This window comes from Ranitomeya imitator, chromosome 3, assembly GCF_032444005.1.
Source record: "Ranitomeya imitator isolate aRanImi1 chromosome 3, aRanImi1.pri, whole genome shotgun sequence".
Taxonomy (NCBI): domain Eukaryota; kingdom Metazoa; phylum Chordata; class Amphibia; order Anura; family Dendrobatidae; genus Ranitomeya; species Ranitomeya imitator.
The window spans coordinates 759,757,087-759,777,446 of NC_091284.1; the positions used below are offsets into that span (position 1 = coordinate 759,757,087).

At 43.6% G+C, this 20,360-nt stretch overlaps 1 protein-coding gene across 1 annotated transcript in view; it reads right to left on the reverse strand.

The window, feature by feature from the left end:
- Positions 1–20,360, reverse strand: part of B3GLCT (beta 3-glucosyltransferase) — a 715,243-nt gene that overhangs the window by 34,600 nt on the left and 660,283 nt on the right. The window contains exon 13 of the mRNA XM_069759003.1: positions 14,741–14,860. Coding sequence (XP_069615104.1) covers positions 14,741–14,860 — 120 coding nt within the window. The remainder of the gene's footprint in view (positions 1–14,740; positions 14,861–20,360) is intronic.

Below are 20,360 nucleotides of genomic sequence, written 5' to 3' on the forward strand. Positions count from 1 at the left end.
AGCAAAGTTATCTACAGAGAAACAAATCACCAGAGACATTAAAATATATCCCCAAAAATTGTATAAATACATCAATGCCAAAGAGAAAAAAACAGATGTTATCAGCCCCTTAAAAAACGATAATAACAAGATAATTATAGAGGACAAAGAAAAGCCTGATATCAAACAGGCACTTTTCAACCGTGTTCACGAATGAACCGACTGTTCCAGGGATCTTTCCATTAGGCAAAAATCAAAGTTCACTACTTGATATAACTAGTTTAACACAAGAAGTACACCTACGTCTGAGCAAATTAAACATTGAGAAATCCCTCGGCCCAGATGGCATTCATCTATGGATATTCAGTAAACTGAGCTCAGTAATTGACAAACCGCTGTATCTTATATTCTTAGACTCTCTTGTAACAGGATTGGTGCCACAAAATTGAAGGATGGCTCATGTGATGCCGATATATAAGAAAGGTAAGAAGATGGATCCAGGCAGCTACCCTCCGGTAAGCCTGACATCAGTAGTATACAAAGTTTTTGAGGGCATTATAAGAGATGACCTGCACAGATATAATGCAGATAATAATATATTAACTGACAACGAGCATGGATTCATGAAAGATAGGTCATGTCTAACCAACATGTTGAGTTTCTATGATGAGGTAAGTGCAAATATGGATGTTGGTAAAGTGGCTGATGTGATTTATCTGGACTTTGCAAAGGAATTTGATACTGTACCACATAACAGCCTTATACTGAAGAAACCGAAGCAAGGACTGGGGAAACTATATGCAGATGGGTAAGGAATTGGCTAAAAGACAGGAAACAAAGTCATCATAAATGGTACTTTCTCTAAATGTGATATAGTCAGCAGTGGGGACCACAGGGATCTGTGCTAGCACCGATTCTGTTTAACCTCTTTATTAATGACTCTGTGGATGGGATTAAAAGTGTCAATCTTTGCGGATGACACCAAACTGTGTAGGATATTAAAATCTGACCTTGACATTACAATATTGCAAAATGATCTGAATAAGATGTCTGAATGGGCTAACACTTGTCAAATAAGGTTTATTGTAGGTAAATGTAGAGTAATGCACCTAGGTCAGAGTAATCCTATTGCTGCATATACATTAAATGGGAGTATACTCGGGACTACAGAACAAGAACAGGAGAAGGATTTGGGTGTTCTGGTTACAAGTAAGCTGAGCATCAATGTAAAGCAACAACCGCAAAAGATTTTAGGATGTCTAAAGAGAGAGATAAAATCCTGCGATCTCAACATATTTTTACCTCTTTATAAATCACTGGTGAAGCCACATCTAGAATACGGGATCCAGTTTTGGGCTCCACATTTTAAAAAGAATATTCAGAAGTTAATGTCAGTTCAAAGGTGGGCAACTAGATTATTACAAGGAAGAATAGGTAGGCCTCTCATATGATGAGAGGTTGGAAAAGTTGTGCTTGTTTAGCTTAGAAATGTGGTAAGTACAAAGGAATGGCACATGACTTATTTCTTCCAAAAGGCATACTAAGGGGGTAGTCATCACGGGTGGAAGAAAGGTTATTCCAACAGCTAAATAGGAAAGGGCTCTTTACAGTTAGAGCTGTAGACTGTGGAATTACCGACCACCGTAGGTAGTAATGGCAGACTCTATTATAGCTTTTAAAAAGGGCTGGATAATTTCCTCAGTACACATAACACTGCGGGATATAGTTAAATGAGTGACAAAATGAACAATTGATGGAGAAAGGTTGTGTCATGGGGTTACCGTGACAGTGTGGAGCTAAAAGTGCTCACAGCTGAGCTCGGTTAGCCACTCCTTTCCCCTTTATAATTTGGACTCTATTACAAATCCTTGTCACAGCTAGCATTTGCTCCATGGCTAACGGAACGAAAGGAGTTCATATGAGAAGGAGAGTTGGAGGAGTTATCAGAGACTGTTGCCTGGTATGTATGTGTGGCAATTCCCTATCCTTCTCTATTTTGGGTTATTCCCCTACCTCCATGCTCCGAAGCATTCCTCTGTTATATGTGAGTGAATATTTTCTATACCTAGAATTTCTGTTAACTCTTGTTTGTGTTGCCCTGTTTGTCAGGTTGGTGTATTACGGTGCTCAGTAGTGCTCCAATTCCCTGGTTGGGGGAAGAGAACAGAAAGAGGGCTAACTCAGCAGATAAGGCAAGGGTGGAGGCCCAGGCATCTTCACCTTCAGAAGAGAGTCGGCGAGTAGGGCAAGCTAGGGGGCCCCCTAGTGTTAGGGACAGGGAAGGAGCCCCTGGTCTTGGGTCACCCGACAGCTGTGTCATGACATTAGCTCTGACCGTAACCATTTTTTCTGATCCATTATGGATCCAATGGCTGCTCTGACAGATCAACTGCAGCAGCTCAGTCTGGAGGAGGCAGATTTACACATGGTGGTTTTGCAGTACCTTGCTACATCTGGTGTGGGACTCCCATCTCCCCAGCAAACCATAGTGGAGCCCAAGATCGCTTTACCTGACAGGTTCTCTGGGGGGCGTGACAAGGGGAACCCCAAGCAATGGCATTTTCTCTCTCGTCTGACTCTCAGTTGCTTCAGACGGTGAAGGGATTTTTTCTGGCACTGGGCCTAATATATCATGACCTCGATCGTGTCTCCTGAGCTGAGTCCACAATGCGTCAACTTCAGCAAAGAGACCAGTTGATGGAGGAATATTGCTCTGAGTTCCGGAGGTGGACCACAGACACCAAGTGAAATGACCCCGCACTCCGTAGTCATTTCTGTGAGGGGCTCACAGTAAAGGTGAAGGATGCTTTATCTCTGTATGAGACTGACTTCCTTGAGGCAGCTGTTGTGAATTCTGCTCTTGGGTTCCCTCCAGTGGTTGTAGGTGGGAATGCAGTTGTCTATGAGTCGCAGTTCTGGCCAGGTGTATCTGCTGATTACAATTCTGACTGGGATATTTAGGTGTGCAGGATTCATTAGCCCTTGCCAGTTGCCAATGTTCCTTGTGAAGTGTCGGATCACTTTCTGGCTTCTCCTGCTAGCTGCCAAATTCAGCAAAGATAAGTGCTTGGATTTTTGTGTCTGTGGCACACTGCTGTGTGCTTGTTTTTGTTTGTATTCCTGCTCTGATTGTAGGATTCGCTGGAGTTGCAGATATACGCTCCTACATCTATAGTTAGATGTAGGAAGTTTTTGTATATTCTGCTGTGGATATTTTTGAAGGGTTTTAATACTGACCACACAGAACTCTGTCCTATCCTGTCCTATTTAGCTAGAGTGGCCTCCTGTGCTAAATCCTGTTTTTCTGCCTGTGTATGTTTTTTCCTCTCCGACTCACCGCCAATATTTGTGGGGGGCTGGCTATCCTTTGGGGATCTGCTCTGAGGCAAGATAGTATTCCTATTTCCATCTTTAGGGGTATTTAGTCCTCCGGCTGTGACGAGGTGTCTAGGATTGTTAGGTACACTCCACGGCTACTTCTAGTTGCGGTGTTAAGTTCAGGATTGCGGTCAGTATAGTGACCACCTTCTCCAGTGAAAGTTCTCATGCTGCTCCAAGGTCACCGGATCATAACAGGCAGCCATGTCTCTGGCGATCCGGGTTGATCGCCGTCTTCTCCAGAGACACAGGGAGTCACCTGTGTGCGGGAGGTCCGGGGTCAAGGAAGGTCAGCACTGAGCCTACTGAGGAACCCATGCAGGTGGGTGCGGCACCTCACTCTGGCAAACTACTTCTTGTCCGGCTTAAAGGGAGAGTGTGTTTTCAATTGTGGAAAAAAGGGCCATTTCGTGGGAACATGTCCCTCATGATCACATAGTAGACAACTGCAAGGATAACTTGGTGGCCCGGGTTGTGGGGAGGTTAGCAACCTGGGTGTCTTCATCACCTCCGTGGGTAGGACACCATTTTTCCTACCAGCTGTAGTCCACCTGGGTGGGTTTAAGGTGGACATGTTTGCATTTCTGGACAGTACGGCAGGGTTTAATTTGATCAATGTTAGGTCCATCTAGGTCCAAGGCCTCACCCCACATACTCTGTCCAGACTCATATCCATAATCGCTATCTACTCTGCTCCCTTGAGACAGGGGAATTTTATTCAATTTGTCCGAGACTTACAGCTTCAGGTGGGGGCCTTGCACACTGAGGTGTTAGACTGTTATGTGCTAGAGGGTCTACCCTCGCCTGTGGTACTGGGACTTCCTTGGCTCGCTCTACACAATCCTGTAGTAAACTGACAGACTCAGGAAATAGTAAAATGAAGTGGGTATTGTCAAGGACACTGCTTGGGTAACCGGTTTGCTAGGGTGGATACCCAGTCTGTGCCTAGTTACCTGTCAGATTTTGGGGATGTGTTCTCGGAGCAGGGGTGCCAAAAACTCCCTCCCCATTGTCCTTATGATTGCGCCATTAATCTCGTTCCTGGTGCCAAGCTTCCCAAGAGCAGACTCTATAATATCTCTGGCCCACAGAGACAGGCCATGAAGGACTACATCGCGGAAAGCCTGGCTAAAGGTCATATCAGACCATCCTCATCCCCCATTGCTGCGCGGCTCTTTTTTTGTAAAGAAAAAAGATGGGGGGGTTACGCCCTTGCCTGGATTTCCGCGAACTCAATACGATCACTGTGCGTGATGCTTATCCACTCCCTCTCATTCCAGACCTCTATAATCAAATTGTTCTCTAAGATGGGCCTCAGGGGGCATATAACCGCATCTGCCTTAAAGAAGGGGATGAGTGGAAAACAACATTCAATACGCCTGAGGGACATTATGAGAATCTGGTGATGCCTTTTGAGTTGACGAATGTGCCCACCATCTTTCGACACTTTCTAAATTACATTTTTAGTCACCTGGTAGGCAAATTCGTGGTTATCTATCTGCATGACATATCAGTTTATTCACCTGACCTTGAGTCACACCAGGTACATGTCAGGCAGGTCTTATGTACAGTTGTGCTCAAAAGTTTACATACCCCAGCAGAATTTTTGCTTTCTTGGCCTTTTTTCAAAGAATATGAATGATAACATCAAAACTTTTTCTCCACTAATGGTTAGTGGTTGGGTGAAGCCATTTATTGTCAAACTATTATGTTTTCTCTTTTTAAATCATAATGACAAACCAAAACATCCAAATGACCCTAATCAAAAGTTCATATGCCCCATTTCATAATACCATGTATTGCCCCCTCTAACATCAATAACAGCTTGAAGTCTTTTGTTGTAGTTGTAGATTATGTTCTTTATATTCTCAGATGGTAAAGCTGCCCACTCTTGCCTACAAAAAGCCTCCAGTTCCTGTAAATTCCTGGGCTGTCTAGCATGAACTGCACGCTTGAGATCTCCCCAGAGTGGCTCAATGATATTGAGGTCAGGAGACTGGGATGGCTACTCCAGAACCTTCACTTTGTTCTGCTGTAGCTAATGACAGGTTGACTTAGCCTTGTGTTTTGGATCGTTGTCATGTTGGAATGTCCAAGTACGTCCCATGCGCAGTTTCCGGGCTGATGATTCCAAATTTGCCTCTAGTACTTGCGAATAACGTGCTGCATTCATCTTTCCTTCAACTTTGACCAAGTTTCCTGTGTCTTTGTAGCTCACACAACCCCAAAACATCAGCGAACCTCAATGCTTTACAGTAGAAATGGCGTTCCTTCGATCATAGGCCTTGTTGACCTCTCTCCAAATGTAACATTTATGGTTGTGGCCAAAAAGTTCAATTTTGGTCTCATCACTCCAAAATACCTTATTGTTCCTGAAGTTTTGAAGCTGGTCTCTGTGCTGTTTTGCATATTGTAGGTGTATTGTGGCATTTGTGCAGTAATGGGTTTCTTCTGGCGACTCGACCATGCAGCCCATTTTTCGTCAAGTGCCTCCTTATTGTGCATCTTGAAACAGCCACACCAATAGTTTTCAGAGAGTCCAATATTTCAGCTGATGTTATTTGTGGGTTTTTCTTTGCATCCCGAACAATTTTCCTGTCAGTTGTGGACAACATTTTTGTTCTTCTACCTGACCATGGTCTTTGTTTTTTTACAGAGCCCCTGATTTTACATTTGTTAATCACAGTTTGAACGCTGCCGACTGGCATTATCAATTCCTTGGACATCTTTTTGTATCCCTTTCCTGCTTTATACAGTTCAACTAACTTTTCCCGTAGATCTGTTGACAATTCTTTTGCTTTCCCCATGACTCACAACCCAGAAACGTCAGTGGCTGGATGAAAGATGCAAGAGTCTGTCTGTATCCCAGAAAATCACTCAGCTTTTATGCATACACACTGAATACAAGCAAACAGGTCACAGGTGAGGATGTTACCTTTAGTAGCAATTCTAACCCATTTGTTTCAACTTCTGTGCATGTTATCAGGCCAAATTCTCCAGGGTATGGGAGCTTTTGATCAGGGTCATTTGGATGTTTTGGGTTGTTGTTATGATTTAAAAAGAGAAAACACAGTAGTTTGACAATAAATGGCTTCACACCCAACTACTAAACATGAGTGGAGAAAAAGTTTTGCTGTTCTCGTTCAAATTCTCTGAAAAAAGGCCAAGAAAGCAAAAATTCTGCTGGGGTATGTAAACTTTTGAGCACAACCATATACTCTGAGACAATAAATTATATGTCAAACCCGAGAAGTGTATGTTCTCGGTTGAGGAGATCCCTTTCCTAGGATTTGTGTTGTCTTCTAACGTTTTTTGCATGGATCCGGTGAAAGTCCGAGCAGTATTGGATTGGGATCGTCCTGAGAATATGAAGGCGTCACAAGATTGCCTTGTGCAGGCATGTACTACCGAGGACAGAGAATGAACTTCAATCCAATATTGCAGCCAGCATGCAGCCAGCGGGTAAGGAAAGGGTGAATCAAACACCCGAAAACCCCGCCTCTATGGCTGAAAATTGTTTCCTCCAAATTCAGGTGACAGAGTCCCTTTAAGTGGGCACTTAAGCATTATTTCTATAGGGGCACTCAGAGTATCGTGGCCATCAAAGGGGCAAAATGTGGACACTGTTTTCTAGGGCATTTGTACTGTACATTAATATTTTCTAGAGGGCAATTTTACCATCTATAGGGCACATAGGAGGCATTATAATAATAATAATAATTTTATTTATACAGCGCCAACATATTCCGCAGCACTTTACAAATTATAGAGGGGACTTGTACAGACAATAGACATTACAGCATAACAGAAATACAGTTCAAAACAGATACCAGGAGGAGTGAGGGCCCTGCTCGCAAGATTACAAACTATGAGGAAAAAAGGAGACAAGAGAGGTGGATTCGGACCAGCCATAGTGTAAGGCTCGGGGTGTTCATGTAAAGCTGCATGAACCAGTTAACTGCCTCAGTATGTAATAGTACAGACACAGAGGGCTATTAACTGTATAAAGTGTATGAGACCATGATGCGAGGAACCTGATTATGGTTTAAGTTTTGTTTTTTGAATGGGCCACACAGGGATAGTTAGGTTAATGCGTTGAGGCGGTAGGCCAATCTGAAAAAATGAGTTTTAGGGCACGCTTAACCCCTTTACCCCCAAGGGTGGTTTGCACGTTATGGACCGGGCCAATTTTTACAATTCTGACCACTGTCCCTTTATGAGGTTATAACTCTGGAACGCTTCAACGGATCCCGGTGATTCTGACATTGTTTTCTCGTGACATATTGTACTTCATGATAGTGGTAAAATTTCTTTGATATTACCTGCGTTTATTTGTGAAAAAAACGGAAACATGGCAAAAATTTTGAAAATTTCGCAATTTTCCAACTTTGAATTTTTATGCAATTAAATCACAGAGATATGTCACACAAAATACTTAATAAGTAACATTTCCCACATGTCTACTTTACATCAGCACAATTTTGGAATCAAAATTTTTTTTTGTTAGGGAGTTATAAGGGTTAAAAGTTGACCAGCAAATTCTCATTTTTACAACACCATTTTATTTTAGGGACCACATCTCATTTGAAGTCATTTTGAGGGGTCTATATGATAGAAAATACCCAAGTGTGACACCATTCTAAAAGCTGCACCCCTCAAGGTTCTCAAAACCACATTCAAGAAGTTTATTAACCCTTCAGGTGTTTCACAGGAATTTTTGGAATGTTTAAATAAAAATTAACATTTAACTTTTTTTCACAAAAAATTTACTTCAGCTCCAATTTGTTTTATTATGCCAAGAGTTACAGGAGAAAATGGACCCCAAAACTTGTTGTACAATTTGTCCTGAGTACTCTGATACCTCATATGTGGGGGTAAACCACTGTTTGGGCGCATGGGAGACCTCGGAAGGGAAGGAGGCCCGTTTGACCTTTCAATGCAAAATTGATAGGAATTGAGATGGGACGCCATGTTGCGTTTGAAGAGCCACTGATGTGCCTAAACATTGAAACCCCCCACAAGTGACACCATTTTGGAAAGTAGACCCCCTAAGGAACTTATCTAGAGGTGTGGTGAGCACTTTGACCCACCAAGTGCTTCACAGAGGTTTATAATGCAGAACCGTAAAAATAAAAAATAATTTTTGTGGAAAAAAATGATCTTTTCGCCCCCAATTTTTTATTTTCTCAATGGTAAGAGAAGAAATTGGAACCAAAAAGTTGTTGTACAATTTGCCCTGAGTACGCTGATACCCCATATGTGGGGGTAAACCACTGTTTGGGCGCATGGGAGAGCTCGGAAAGGAAGGAGCGCCGTTTGACTTTTCAATGCAAAATTCACAGGAATTGAGATGAGACACCATGTTGCGTTTGGAGAGCCACTGATGTGCCTAAATATTGAAACCCCCCACAAGTGACACCATTTTGGAAAGTAGACCCCCTAAGGAGCTTATCTAGATGTGTGGTGAGCACTTTGACCCACCAAGAGCTTCACAGAAGTTTATAATGCAGAGCCGTAAAAATAAAACAAAATTTTTTTCCCACAAATATTATTTTTTAGCCCCCACTTTTGTATTTTCCCGAGGGTAACAGGAGAAATTGGACCCCAAAATTTGTTGTGCAATTTGTCCTGAGTGCGCTGATACCCCATATGTGGGGGGGAACCACCGTTTGGGCGCATGGGAGGGCTTGGAAGGGAAGGAGCGCCATTTGAAATACAGACTTAGATGGAATGGTCTGCAGGCGTCACATTGCGTTTGCAGAGCCCCTAATGTACCTAAACAGTAGAAACCCCCCACAAGTGACCCCATATTGGAAACTAGACCCCCCAAGGAACTTATCTAGATGTGTTGTGAGAACTTTGAGCCCCCAAGTGTTTCACTACAGTTTCTAACGCAGAGCCGTGGAAATAAAAAAAAAATTTCCCCCCAAAATTAATTTTTAGGCCCCAGTTTTGTATTTTCTCGAGGGTAACAGGAGAAATTGGACCCCAAAATTTGTTGTCCAATTTGTCCTGAGTGCGCTGATGCCCCATATGTGGGGGGGAACCACCATTTGGGCGCATGGGAGGGCTCGGAAGGGAAGGAGCGCCATTTGAAATACAGACTTAGATGGAATGGTCTGCAGGTGTCACATTGCGTTTGCAGAGCCCCTAATGTACCTAAACAGTAGAAACCCCCCACAAGTGACCCCATATTGGAAACTAGACCCCCCCACGAACTTATCTAGATGTGTTGTGAGAACTTTGAGCCCCCAAGTGTTTCACTACAGTTTATAACGCAGAGCCGTGAAAATTAAAAAATCTTTTTTTTCCCACAAAACTTATTTTTTAGCCCTCAGTTTTGTATTTTCCCAAGGGTAACAGGAGAAATTGGACCCCAAAAGTTGTTGTCCAATTTGTCCTGAGTACACTGATACCCCATATGTTGGGGTAAACTCCTGTTTGGGCACACGGGAGAGCTCGGAAGGGAAGGAGCACTGTTTTACTTTTTCAACGCAGAATTGGCTGGAATTGAGATCGGACGCCATGTCGCGCTTGGAGAGCCCCTGATGTGCCTAAACAGTGGAAACCCCCCAATTATAACTGAAACCCTAATCCAAACACACCCCTAACCCTAATTCCAATGGTAACCCTAACCACACCTCTAACCCAGACACACCCCTAACCCTAATCCCAACCCTATTCCCAACCGCAAATGTAATCCAAACCCTAACCCTAACTTTAGCCCCAACCCTAACTGTAGCCTTAACCCTAACTGTAGCCTTAACCCTAACTGTAGCCTTAACCCTAACTGTAGCCTTTACCCTAACTGTAGCCTTAACCCTAACCCTAGCCCTAACCATAACCCTAGCCCTAACCCTAGCTTTAACCCTAGCCCTAATCCTAGCCCTAACCCTAGTCCTAACCCTAGCCCTAACCCTAGCCCTAACCCTAGCCCTAACCCTAACGGGAAAATGGATATAAATACATTTTTAAATTTTTTTTTATTTTTCCCTAACTAAGGGGGTAATGAAGGGGTGTTTGATTTACTTTTATAGCGGGTTTTTTAGCGGATTTTTATGATTGGCAGTCGTCACTCACTGAAAGACGCTTTTTATTGCAAAAAATATTTTTTGCGTTACCACATTTTGAGAGCTATAATTTTTCCATATTTGAGTCCACAGAGTCATGTGAGGTCTTGTTTTTTGCGGGACGAGTTGACGTTTTTACTGATAACACTTTCGGGCATGTGAAATTTTTTGATCGCTTTTTATTCCGATTTTTGTGAGGCAGAATTAGCAAAAACCAGCTATTCATGAATTTCTTTTGGGGGAGGCGCTTATACCGTTCCGCGTTTGGTAAAATTTATAAAGCAGTTTTATTCTTCGGGTCAGTACGATTAGAGCGACACCTCATTTATATAATTTTTTTATGTTTTGGCACTTTTATACGATAAAAACTATTTTATAGAAAAAATAATTATTTTTGCATCTCTTTATTCTGAGGACTATAACTTTTTTATTTTTTTGCTGATGTTGCTGTATGGCGGCTCGTTTTTTGCGGGACAAGATGACGCTTTCAGCGGTACCATGGTTATTTATATGTCTTTTTGATCGCGTGTTATTCCACTTTTTGTTCGGCGGTATGATAATAAAGCGTTGTTTTTTGCCTCGTTTTTTTTTTTTTTTTTCTTACGGTGTTAATTTAGATAAAGAAATGTATTTATGGGAATAATATATTTTTTTTTTCATTATTTAGGATTTTTTTTTTATTTTTTTTTTTACACACTTGTAAATTTTTTTTTAAACTTTTTTACTTTGTCCCAGGGGGGACAATACAGATCGGTGATCTGCCAGTTTGCACAGCACTCTGACAGATCACCGATCTGTCAAACAGCGCTGCAGCGTTACCAAGTGCTTGCTCTGAGCAGGCACTTGGTAAGCCACCTCCCTCCCTGCAGGACCCAGATCCGCAGCCATCTTAGATCCGGGATTTGCTGCAGGGAGGAAGGTAGGAGACCCCTGGAGCAACGCGATCACATCGCGTTGCTGTGGGGTCTCAGGGAAGCCCGCAGGGAGCCCCCTCACTGCGCGATGCTTCCCTGCACCACCGGCACATCGCGATCATGTTTGATCGCGGTGTGCCGGCGGTTAATGTGCCGGGGGCGGTCCGTGACCGCTCCTGGCACATAGTGCCGGATGTCAGCTGCGATAAGCAGCTGACACCCGGCCGCGATCGCCTATGACGTACTATTCCATCCTTGGGAAGTAAAGCCCACCCCACATGGACGGAATAGTACGTCTAATGGAAGAAAGGGGTTAAAACTGTGGGGATTAATCGTATTAACCTGGGTAGTGCATTCCAAAGAATCGGCGCAGCACGTGTAAAGTCTTGGAGACGGAAGTGGGAGGTTCTGATTATTGAGGATGCTAACCTCAGGTCATTAGCAGAGAGGAGGTCACGGGTAGGGTGGTATACTGAGACCAGAGAGGAGATGTAGGGTGGTGCTGAGCCATGGAGAGCTTTGTGGATAAGAGTAATAGTTTTGTACTGGATTCTGGAGTGGATGGGTAGCAAGTATAATGACTGGCACAACCTATGCTTGGCATAGGTGGTTTTCCTTTATTGGATGCTGCCCTTCCCGTGGTTGTTCCTTCCCGGGGAAAGGCCTGGCTATTCATTGCTTGCGTTGAGAAACACGTGATGGTGTCTCCGCAGCTTACTTTACATGCATTTGCATATTTCCCATAAGGGATGGGGGCAGTGTTCTGGATCACTGCGTTGAGAAACACGTGATGGTGTCTCCGCGGTGTTGGATGTTTTGGTCTCCCCGAGGTCATTCATCTGTACCTTCACAGCCTTTTACTAGGCACTGCTCCTAATAGCCAGTTTCCTACTCCACACTGATGAGGGGCAAAAACCCCGAAACAGCTGTCTGTGGATGGATACCATGCTTGGCATAGGTGGTTTTCCTTTATTGGATGCTGCCCTGCCCGTGGTTGTTCCTTCCCGGGGAAAGGCCTGGCTATTCATTGCTTGCGTTGAGAAACACGTGATGGTGTCTCCGCAGCTTACTTTACATGCATTGGCACACGGTAGAGGCATCTCTGTAATGGTTGGTGAGGAATATGATCCTGGCAGCAGCATTCAGGACTGATTGGAGCGGGGAGAGTTTGGTAAGAGGGAGGCCGATTAGTAGAGAGTTACAATAGTCCAGACGAGAATGAATAAGTGAAACAGTAAGAGTTTTTGCAGAGTCGAAAATAAGAAAAGGGCGAATTGTAGAAATGTTTTTGAGATGCAGATAAGAAGAGCGAGCCAGTGATCGGATGTGGGGGGTGAATGAAAGCTCGGAATCAAGTTTGAACCCCAAGGCAGCGGGCATGTTGCTTTGGAGTAATGGTGGAACCGCACACAGAGATGGCAATGTCAGGCAAAGGTAGGTTAGTAGAGGGAGAGAACACGAGGAGCTCAGTTTTTGACAGGTTCAGTTTCAGATATAGGGAGGACATGATGTTAGAGACAGCGGTAAGACAATCACTGGTGTTTTCTAAAATGGTCGGCGTGATATCAGGAGAAGTGTATAATTCGGTGTCGTCAGCATAGAGATAGTATTGGAAACCAAATCTACTGATTGTTTGTCCAATAGGGGCAGTGTTGTGAATTCTGTGGTCAAGCTCCCTCCTGTGGTCATGAGTGGTACTTCGGCGGGTTCTGTCTATGAGCTTCCTCTGGTGGATGTGAGTGGGGCTGCGGCTTCTGAGTTTCCTTCCTCAGTTGACGAGGTTAAGTCGTTAGGTGCTGCTCTATTTCACGCCACCTAGTTCTTTGTTCCTGGCCTCCAGTCAATGTTCCAGTATTGGTCTTGCTCTCTCCTGGATCGTTCCTGTGGCCGGTCTGCCCTGCATAAGCTAAGTTCTGCTTATGTTACCTTTGTTTGCTATTTTTTCTGTCCAGCTTGCTATATTGGTTTTTCTTGCTTGCTGGAAGCTCTGGGACGCAGAGGGAGCACCTCCGTGCCGTTAGTCGGTACGGAGGGTCTTTTTGCGCCCTCTGCGTGGTTGTTTGTAGGTTTTTGTGCTGACCGCAAAGCTATCTTTCCTATCCTCGGTCTATTCAGTAAGTCGGGCCTCACTTTGCTAAAACCTATTTCATCTCTGTGTTTGTATTTTCATCTTTACTCACAGTCATTATATATGGGGGGCTGCCTTTTCCTTTGGGGAATTTCTCTGAGGCAAGGTAGGCTTATCTTTCTATCTTCAGGGCTAGCTAGTTTCTCAGGCTGTGCCCGAGGCGCCTAGGTCTGGTCAGGAGTGCTCCACGGCTACCTCTAGTGTGGTGTGATAGGATTAGGGATTGCGGTCAGCAGAGTTCCCACGTCTCAGAGCTCGTCCTATGTTATTAGTAACTCTCAGGTCACTTTGTGTGCTCTTAACCACCAGGTCCATTGTGGTTCTGAATCACCAGTTCATAACAGGGCAGTATACAAAGAGAAGAGGAGGGGGCGTAGGACTGATCCTTGAGGAAACCCTACAGTAAGGGGAAGGTGAGAGGAGAAGGAACCAGCAAAAGATACAGTGAAGGAGCGGTCAGAGAGATAGGAGGAGAACCAGGAGAGAACAGTGTCCTTGAGGCCGATGGAGCGGAGCATTACTATGTGGGACAGTAAGAAGAGAACTGTTAGTGTGCCAAACAGCAGGTGCAGTAATAGGGACACATATGGCAGCAGCAACTCAGTATTTGCGTACTGGGAGGATGAGGAGTTTGTGAAGGTTGGGAATAGATGGCGATAGGGCTAGAAATGTGAGAAGTCAGATGTGTCTTTGTTGCAATCTCTGCAGATGAGTCCTGGTTGGAAAAAGTCTTCATGTCGGTCTGGGTCAGATGGAAAAGATGGGAAAAGTGAACGACTAACAGAAGGAACGTTAGCCACCAGCAATACATCAATAATTGTACTGTGATCTGTAGGACTGGTATCTACCACTATATGTCATCATATGGTGGTAATATCAATGTGCCAGTATAGGTGTAATAAGGGTTATCGGCACTCAGATGTTTCGCTTCCCCCCCTACCTAAACTGAACCCCTAGCTACGCCTCAGCCAACCACACTCTATTTTGTTGCTTTCTTAATGGTAGGACTATCACAGTGAGATCCATAAATCACTAAACTGCACATTAGGAGATTTTCACTACTCGCAATCCCTAACAGTTCACGTCTTGCTTTCCCATAACCTCTGCTGTTATTTGCAACTACTGAAAAGTAAATGTAATTAAAATACTATGTGATTTCAATTTGTCGTGTGTCTGGATTATTCAGTAAGTAAAGCATGAGAAAATTAAACCAAAATAGTTTTGCAGATTTATATTGCAAACACATCAAATAGATGTCATTAATCTCTTACCCGCCTCCGCCGGTGATATAACTGTAACCTCTCGCTCCTAATCCATAACCGTATCGTTCTCCCAAAAACACAGGCTCATTACAATCATAGCAACTTAGCAATTTCTGTAATCTTGGGAGGCTAAGCAAGAAAGAGAAGAAAGATTAAAAATGACATATAACAACCATCTCCGACTCCTCCATACACAGAAGCTCAGCCAAGTACTCCTGTGTTCTCTATAAGGGAGCTGTTGTCAGACCTCTTATACTCTAGAAAACAAAAGGATTGGTTGTTGGGAATCCTAAGTGCCGGATGCTTCTCTTCTCCTGCTTCATCTGTTGGGGGAGAGTTGGAAAGCCCCCATACACATGACACTGTCAACTGACCCCGCTGATATTGATTGTTTCATCCAACTTTAAAGGGATTATCCAGGACTATTTTATTTTACTATGGCCCTGAAAATAGACAAGCAGATAGTTGCTACCTACCTGCCTGTTGTGCCCACCGCCATCTTCTACCTGCCTCTCCTGCCAGCGATTCTGCAGTTTCCACTGACATCACATTGACAGAGCAGCAATTTCTCTTCCGATTTGCTCTGTTGCTGGGGTATGACTGTCGACGTCATGCCTAGCTGTGGCAAGCTGTCTGTGAATCTGCATGATGTCGGCAGTCACACCCCATCCACAGAGCAGCCCGGAAGAGGTAGAGCAGTTCTGTTGACAGGCAGCAGCGGAATCACTGGCAGGAACGGTCAATGACTGATCTTTGCCAGCACCGGGAAATTGAAACTACCTGCCTGTTAGTTTTTAGGACCATAGCAAATAAATAAATAAATAGTAAGACACAGATAAACCCTTTAATCTGATGTGAATGGGGGACTTTATTGAAACTATTTTCCCCAAAAACATTGTTGGGAGTTAAGTGCATACCGGCAGCAGTTACAATTAAAGTGCACCGCAAGAATCCAGGGCCAGCCTTGAATTTCTCTGAAAAATGCAGTGTCTATTTTTAAAAAAAATTCTCAGTGTGAAGTCAAATTTTTCCCACATATGAATAAAATGGGTTTGCTTTCCCCTTGAAACAGCACCACTGGCCTAATCATGAGCTTACCTTTTCTGGTATCCAATGTTCTTTATAAGCGAGCATGAGTCTGAGTTGCAATGCCAAAAACATCCAACAGACAAGAGTCACTGTTGCTGTGACGAACAAACCCATTTTCTATTTTTGTATGCGTTTTATGCATGCACTTTTGTACAGCAATGAAGGCTTTTTTGAGCTAAATAAAGATATTTGAAAACAATTTTGTGATGTCATTTCTTGCTTCAACGCCACCTTATTCAGGCTGATGCAGTGGCATCAGTGTAATGGGATTAGGGCTTGGTGTCAGCCCGGCCCGACACCCTCTTTACTAAGCCGATAAGTAAAACACAAACACACACACACAAGCACACACACATTGTCACCAGCTTATGTAGGAGCGTTAACAGAACTAACTTACATAGGCTGTAACCAAACAGCAACTGCTAATTTTAAAGAAAAGATGAAAAAAAAAAAAATTGCGTGGGTTCCTGCGTAATTTTAATAACCAGCAGAAGAAAAGCCAATGGTTGAGGGCTCATGTTAATATTCTGGGAAGGAGCCAATAGCCATAAAGGTTCCCAGGCTATTAATATCAGCTCATAGCTATTTGCTTAGCCTTTACTGGCTAGTTTACAGGGGAACCCCAGAAAAAAATTGACATAAGGTTCCCCTATAAAATCTAATCAGCAAAGGCTAGGCAGACAGCTGTGTGCTGATATAAATAGCCTAGGAAGGAGCCATGGATATTGGCCCACAACTAGACTAAAAACATCAGCTCTCAGCTGCCCCAGAATAGGCGCATCTATAAGATGTGAAAATTCTGGCACGTAGCCTTGCTTTTTCCACTTGTCCTGTAGCGGTGACAAATGGGGTTCATATTTGTGGGGTGGATGTCACCTTTATATTGTCAGGTGACACCAAGCCCACTGGTTAGTAATGGAGAGGTATCTATAAGACTCCTATCTATTACTAACCCCGTAGAGATACTGTATAAAAAACACACACCCAGAATAAAGTCTTTTATTTGAAATGACACAGACTCCTTTAATGAATCTTAATTAAACCATACTTACAGAACGCCTAATCCACTGACACCAACGTCTCCTGCAACTAAAATAAAATAATAAACCATAATATTCCTCACCTGTCCGCAGAGAAGATAATCCATAATATTCCACGATAATCCTGATCACTTTGAGAGCAGTCACTGATGAGAGGTAATCGCTACAGCAATGCACAGCACTGAGCTGCCGTGAGAGAGCTCACCGGAGTTCATCAGCTGATCAACTACGGTGATCTCCCTTACGGCACCACTGCTGCGTGAGAAAATTCTCATGCCACGGTGGTGCCGCAAGTGAGAGCATGTGAGCTGATCAGCTGATGAACTCCGGTGACCTCTCTCACGGCAGCTCAGTGATACACTGCAGGAGCGATTACCTCCTATCAGTGTATCACCGGCGGCTGGGTAGAGCAGTCACATCTCCCGATGTGACTGTTCTACATGTGGGATCGCCGTGGGACATTTGGAATTACGTGGAGTACGGCGGACAGGAGAGTATATGGTGGTTTATTATTTTTCATTTTTTTCTAGAAGAGGGCATCGGAGATTTGGTGTTAGGTGAGTATGTTTTTGTTTTTTTTGTTTGAACATGTATGTAATTTTACTTTTTTTCCCCCTCTTTTAACCCCTTACCGGCATCAGACGTACTATACTGTCCGATGCCGGCTCCCCTGCTTTGATGCAGGGCTCCGCGGTGAGCCCGCATCAAAGCCGGGACATGTCAGCTGTTTTGAACAGCTGACATGTGCCCGTAATAGGCGCGGGCAGAATCGCGATCTGCCCGCACCTATTAACTAGTTAAATGCCGCTGTCAAACGCAGACAGCGGCATTTAACTACCGCTTCCGGCCGGGCGGCCGGAAATGACGTCATCGCCGACCCCCGTCACATGATCGGGGGTCGGCGATGCTTGTATATTGTAACCATAGAGGTCCCAGAGACCTCTATGGTTACTGATCGCCGGTGGCTGTGAGCGCCACCCTGTGGTCGGCGCTCACAGCACACCTCCATTTCTGCTACATAGCAGCGATCAGCAGATCGCTGCTATGTTGCAGAGCCGATCGAGTTGTGCCTGCTTCTAGCCTCCCATGGAGGCTATTGAAGCATGGCAAAAGTTACAAAAAAAAGTTTAAAAAAATGTGAAAAAAATAAAAAAAACATAAAAGTTTAAATCACCCCCCTTTCGCCCCAATCAAAATAAATCAATAAAAAAATATCAAATCTACGCATATTTGGTATCGCCGCGCTCAGAATCGCCCGATCTATCAATTAAAAAAAAGTATTAACCTGATCGCTAAACAGCGTAGCGGGAAAAAAATTCGAAACGCCAGAATTACGTTTTTTTGGTCGCCGCGACATTGCATTAAAATGCAATAACGGGCGATCAAAAGAACGTATCTGCACCGAAATGCTATCATTAAAAACGTCATCTCGGCACGCAAAAAATAAGCCCTCAAACGACCCAAGATCATGAAAAATGGAGACGCTACGAGTATCGGAAAATGGCACAATTTTTTTTTTTTTTAGCAAAGTTTGGAATTTTTTTTTCACCACTTAGATAAAAAATAACCTAGTCATGTTAGGTGTCTATGAACTCGTACTGACCTGGAGAATCATAATGGCAGGTCATTTTTAGCATTTAGTGAACCTAAAAAAGCCAAACAAAAAACAAGTGTGGGATTGCACTTTTTTTGCAATTTCACCGCACTTGGAATTTTTTTCCCGTTTTCTAGTACACGACATGCTAAAACCAATGATGTCGTTCAAAAGTACAACTCGTCCCGCAAAAAATAAGCCCTCACATGGCCAAATTGACGGAAAAATAAAAAAGTTATGGCTCTGGGAAGGAGGGGAGCGAAAAACGAACACGGAAAAACGAAAAATCCCCCGGTCATGAAGGGGTTAATTGTGATCACAAGCGCTGGCTGATGAGACTATATCTCCCATCAGCGGCACCTGCTGTCACTGTTATCAGTGACAGCAGACTTAGCCCCATAGGAGCAGCCCATGCCTGCTGACCTATGGTAAGCTTTTTACTGCTGGTCACCGTTGGGGGTCACAGTCACAGCTGCGGGGAAACGCTGACAACTGACAGCATGATCCCGCAGCGCTCTGACACGTTGTGTTACCGGCGGCAGCGTTACCGCTGATAAGAACCTCCACGCCGGTGTTTCCCAAACTGACACACAGATGATAGCATGGGAAACACCAAAGGAAGTACATGAAAACGCAAACAAAAACTCTGCAAATTTGCAGCAAGTCCGCAAACCATTTTACACCTTCGTTTTTGTTGCGGATTTGAGTGACTCAATTGAAGTCAAAGGGTATAAAACGCTGCAGAAACACACAAAGAATTGACATGCTGCAGAAAAAAACGCACTGCAAGTACTCATAGGAAAATTACTGATCATGTGCACAACACTTCAGGATTGTCATTGCATTAGCTTGCATAGGGATTCCATAGCGTTTTTGGCCCATTTCCATGAGGAAGAAAAAAATTTATCACCACATTTGACCTATCTAAACTATTGATATGAGCATACAGGTTATAGAATGGTGAAAAGAGTCCTCCCTGTGTGCCTCATATCAGATGCCTTATTGTTGCTTAGAAATTATCTTCTAACATTTTATATAAATGACCTCTTCCAGGCTTTGGGTAGGATGGTGTCTGGAAGATAACTCTACCTCCAGAGCTTATTTTACATGAAGGGAGAATTATCAGTATGACGTATAATGGCCGCTCTCTGCTCTCCTGATCTCACTGCAGAGCTGTGGGTGATTATTACTGACACATCGGCTGGTTCCTCTGAGCTTCAGCTTCCATCTATCAGGCAAACAGGGTTAAAGTATTGTTGCAGCAGAGCTCAGAGAGCTGCACAAAATGTGTTTGCAAGCAAAAAACTTCATTTCTTCTGTTTTGTGTAGGACACTTGTCTCACACTGGTATCTTCCCCTTCATTCTAAAACAAGCTCTGGAGGCAGAGTTATCTTCCAGCTAATGAATACTGATGTAGTAGCTGAACCAAGGGTTCGGAAAATCAATTTGCTCATCACTTGTCACCATTTATCAAGTTCTTGGCAGTTAGGTACCTAGTAATCGCAGTATGCTCACCCAGAGATTTCTGACTAGAACTGAATCAGACCTGTTTCAAAATTCACATCTAAAATCGCATCGAAAAATTGTGATATGGATCCACTTCAATTCCACATTAAAATAAAATACAATAGAAAACACAAACAGTTCTCCAACACACCATACAGAAGGCCTATGGATTCTTTGCATAGAGAGACTAAAATTATTAATGGGGCAAATAAAAAAATATATATACCGTATATATTTATATATAGGGATGAGAGAAGACGAACTTAAAAGTTCTAAACGCCGAAAAGGAAGGAAGAGAGAGGAAGAGGGGAAGAAAGAAAGAGAGGGGGAGATGGAGAGAGAGGGGGAGAGAGATATGGATAATAGGGAGGACAACACTTCTAACCACCGAAAAGGAAG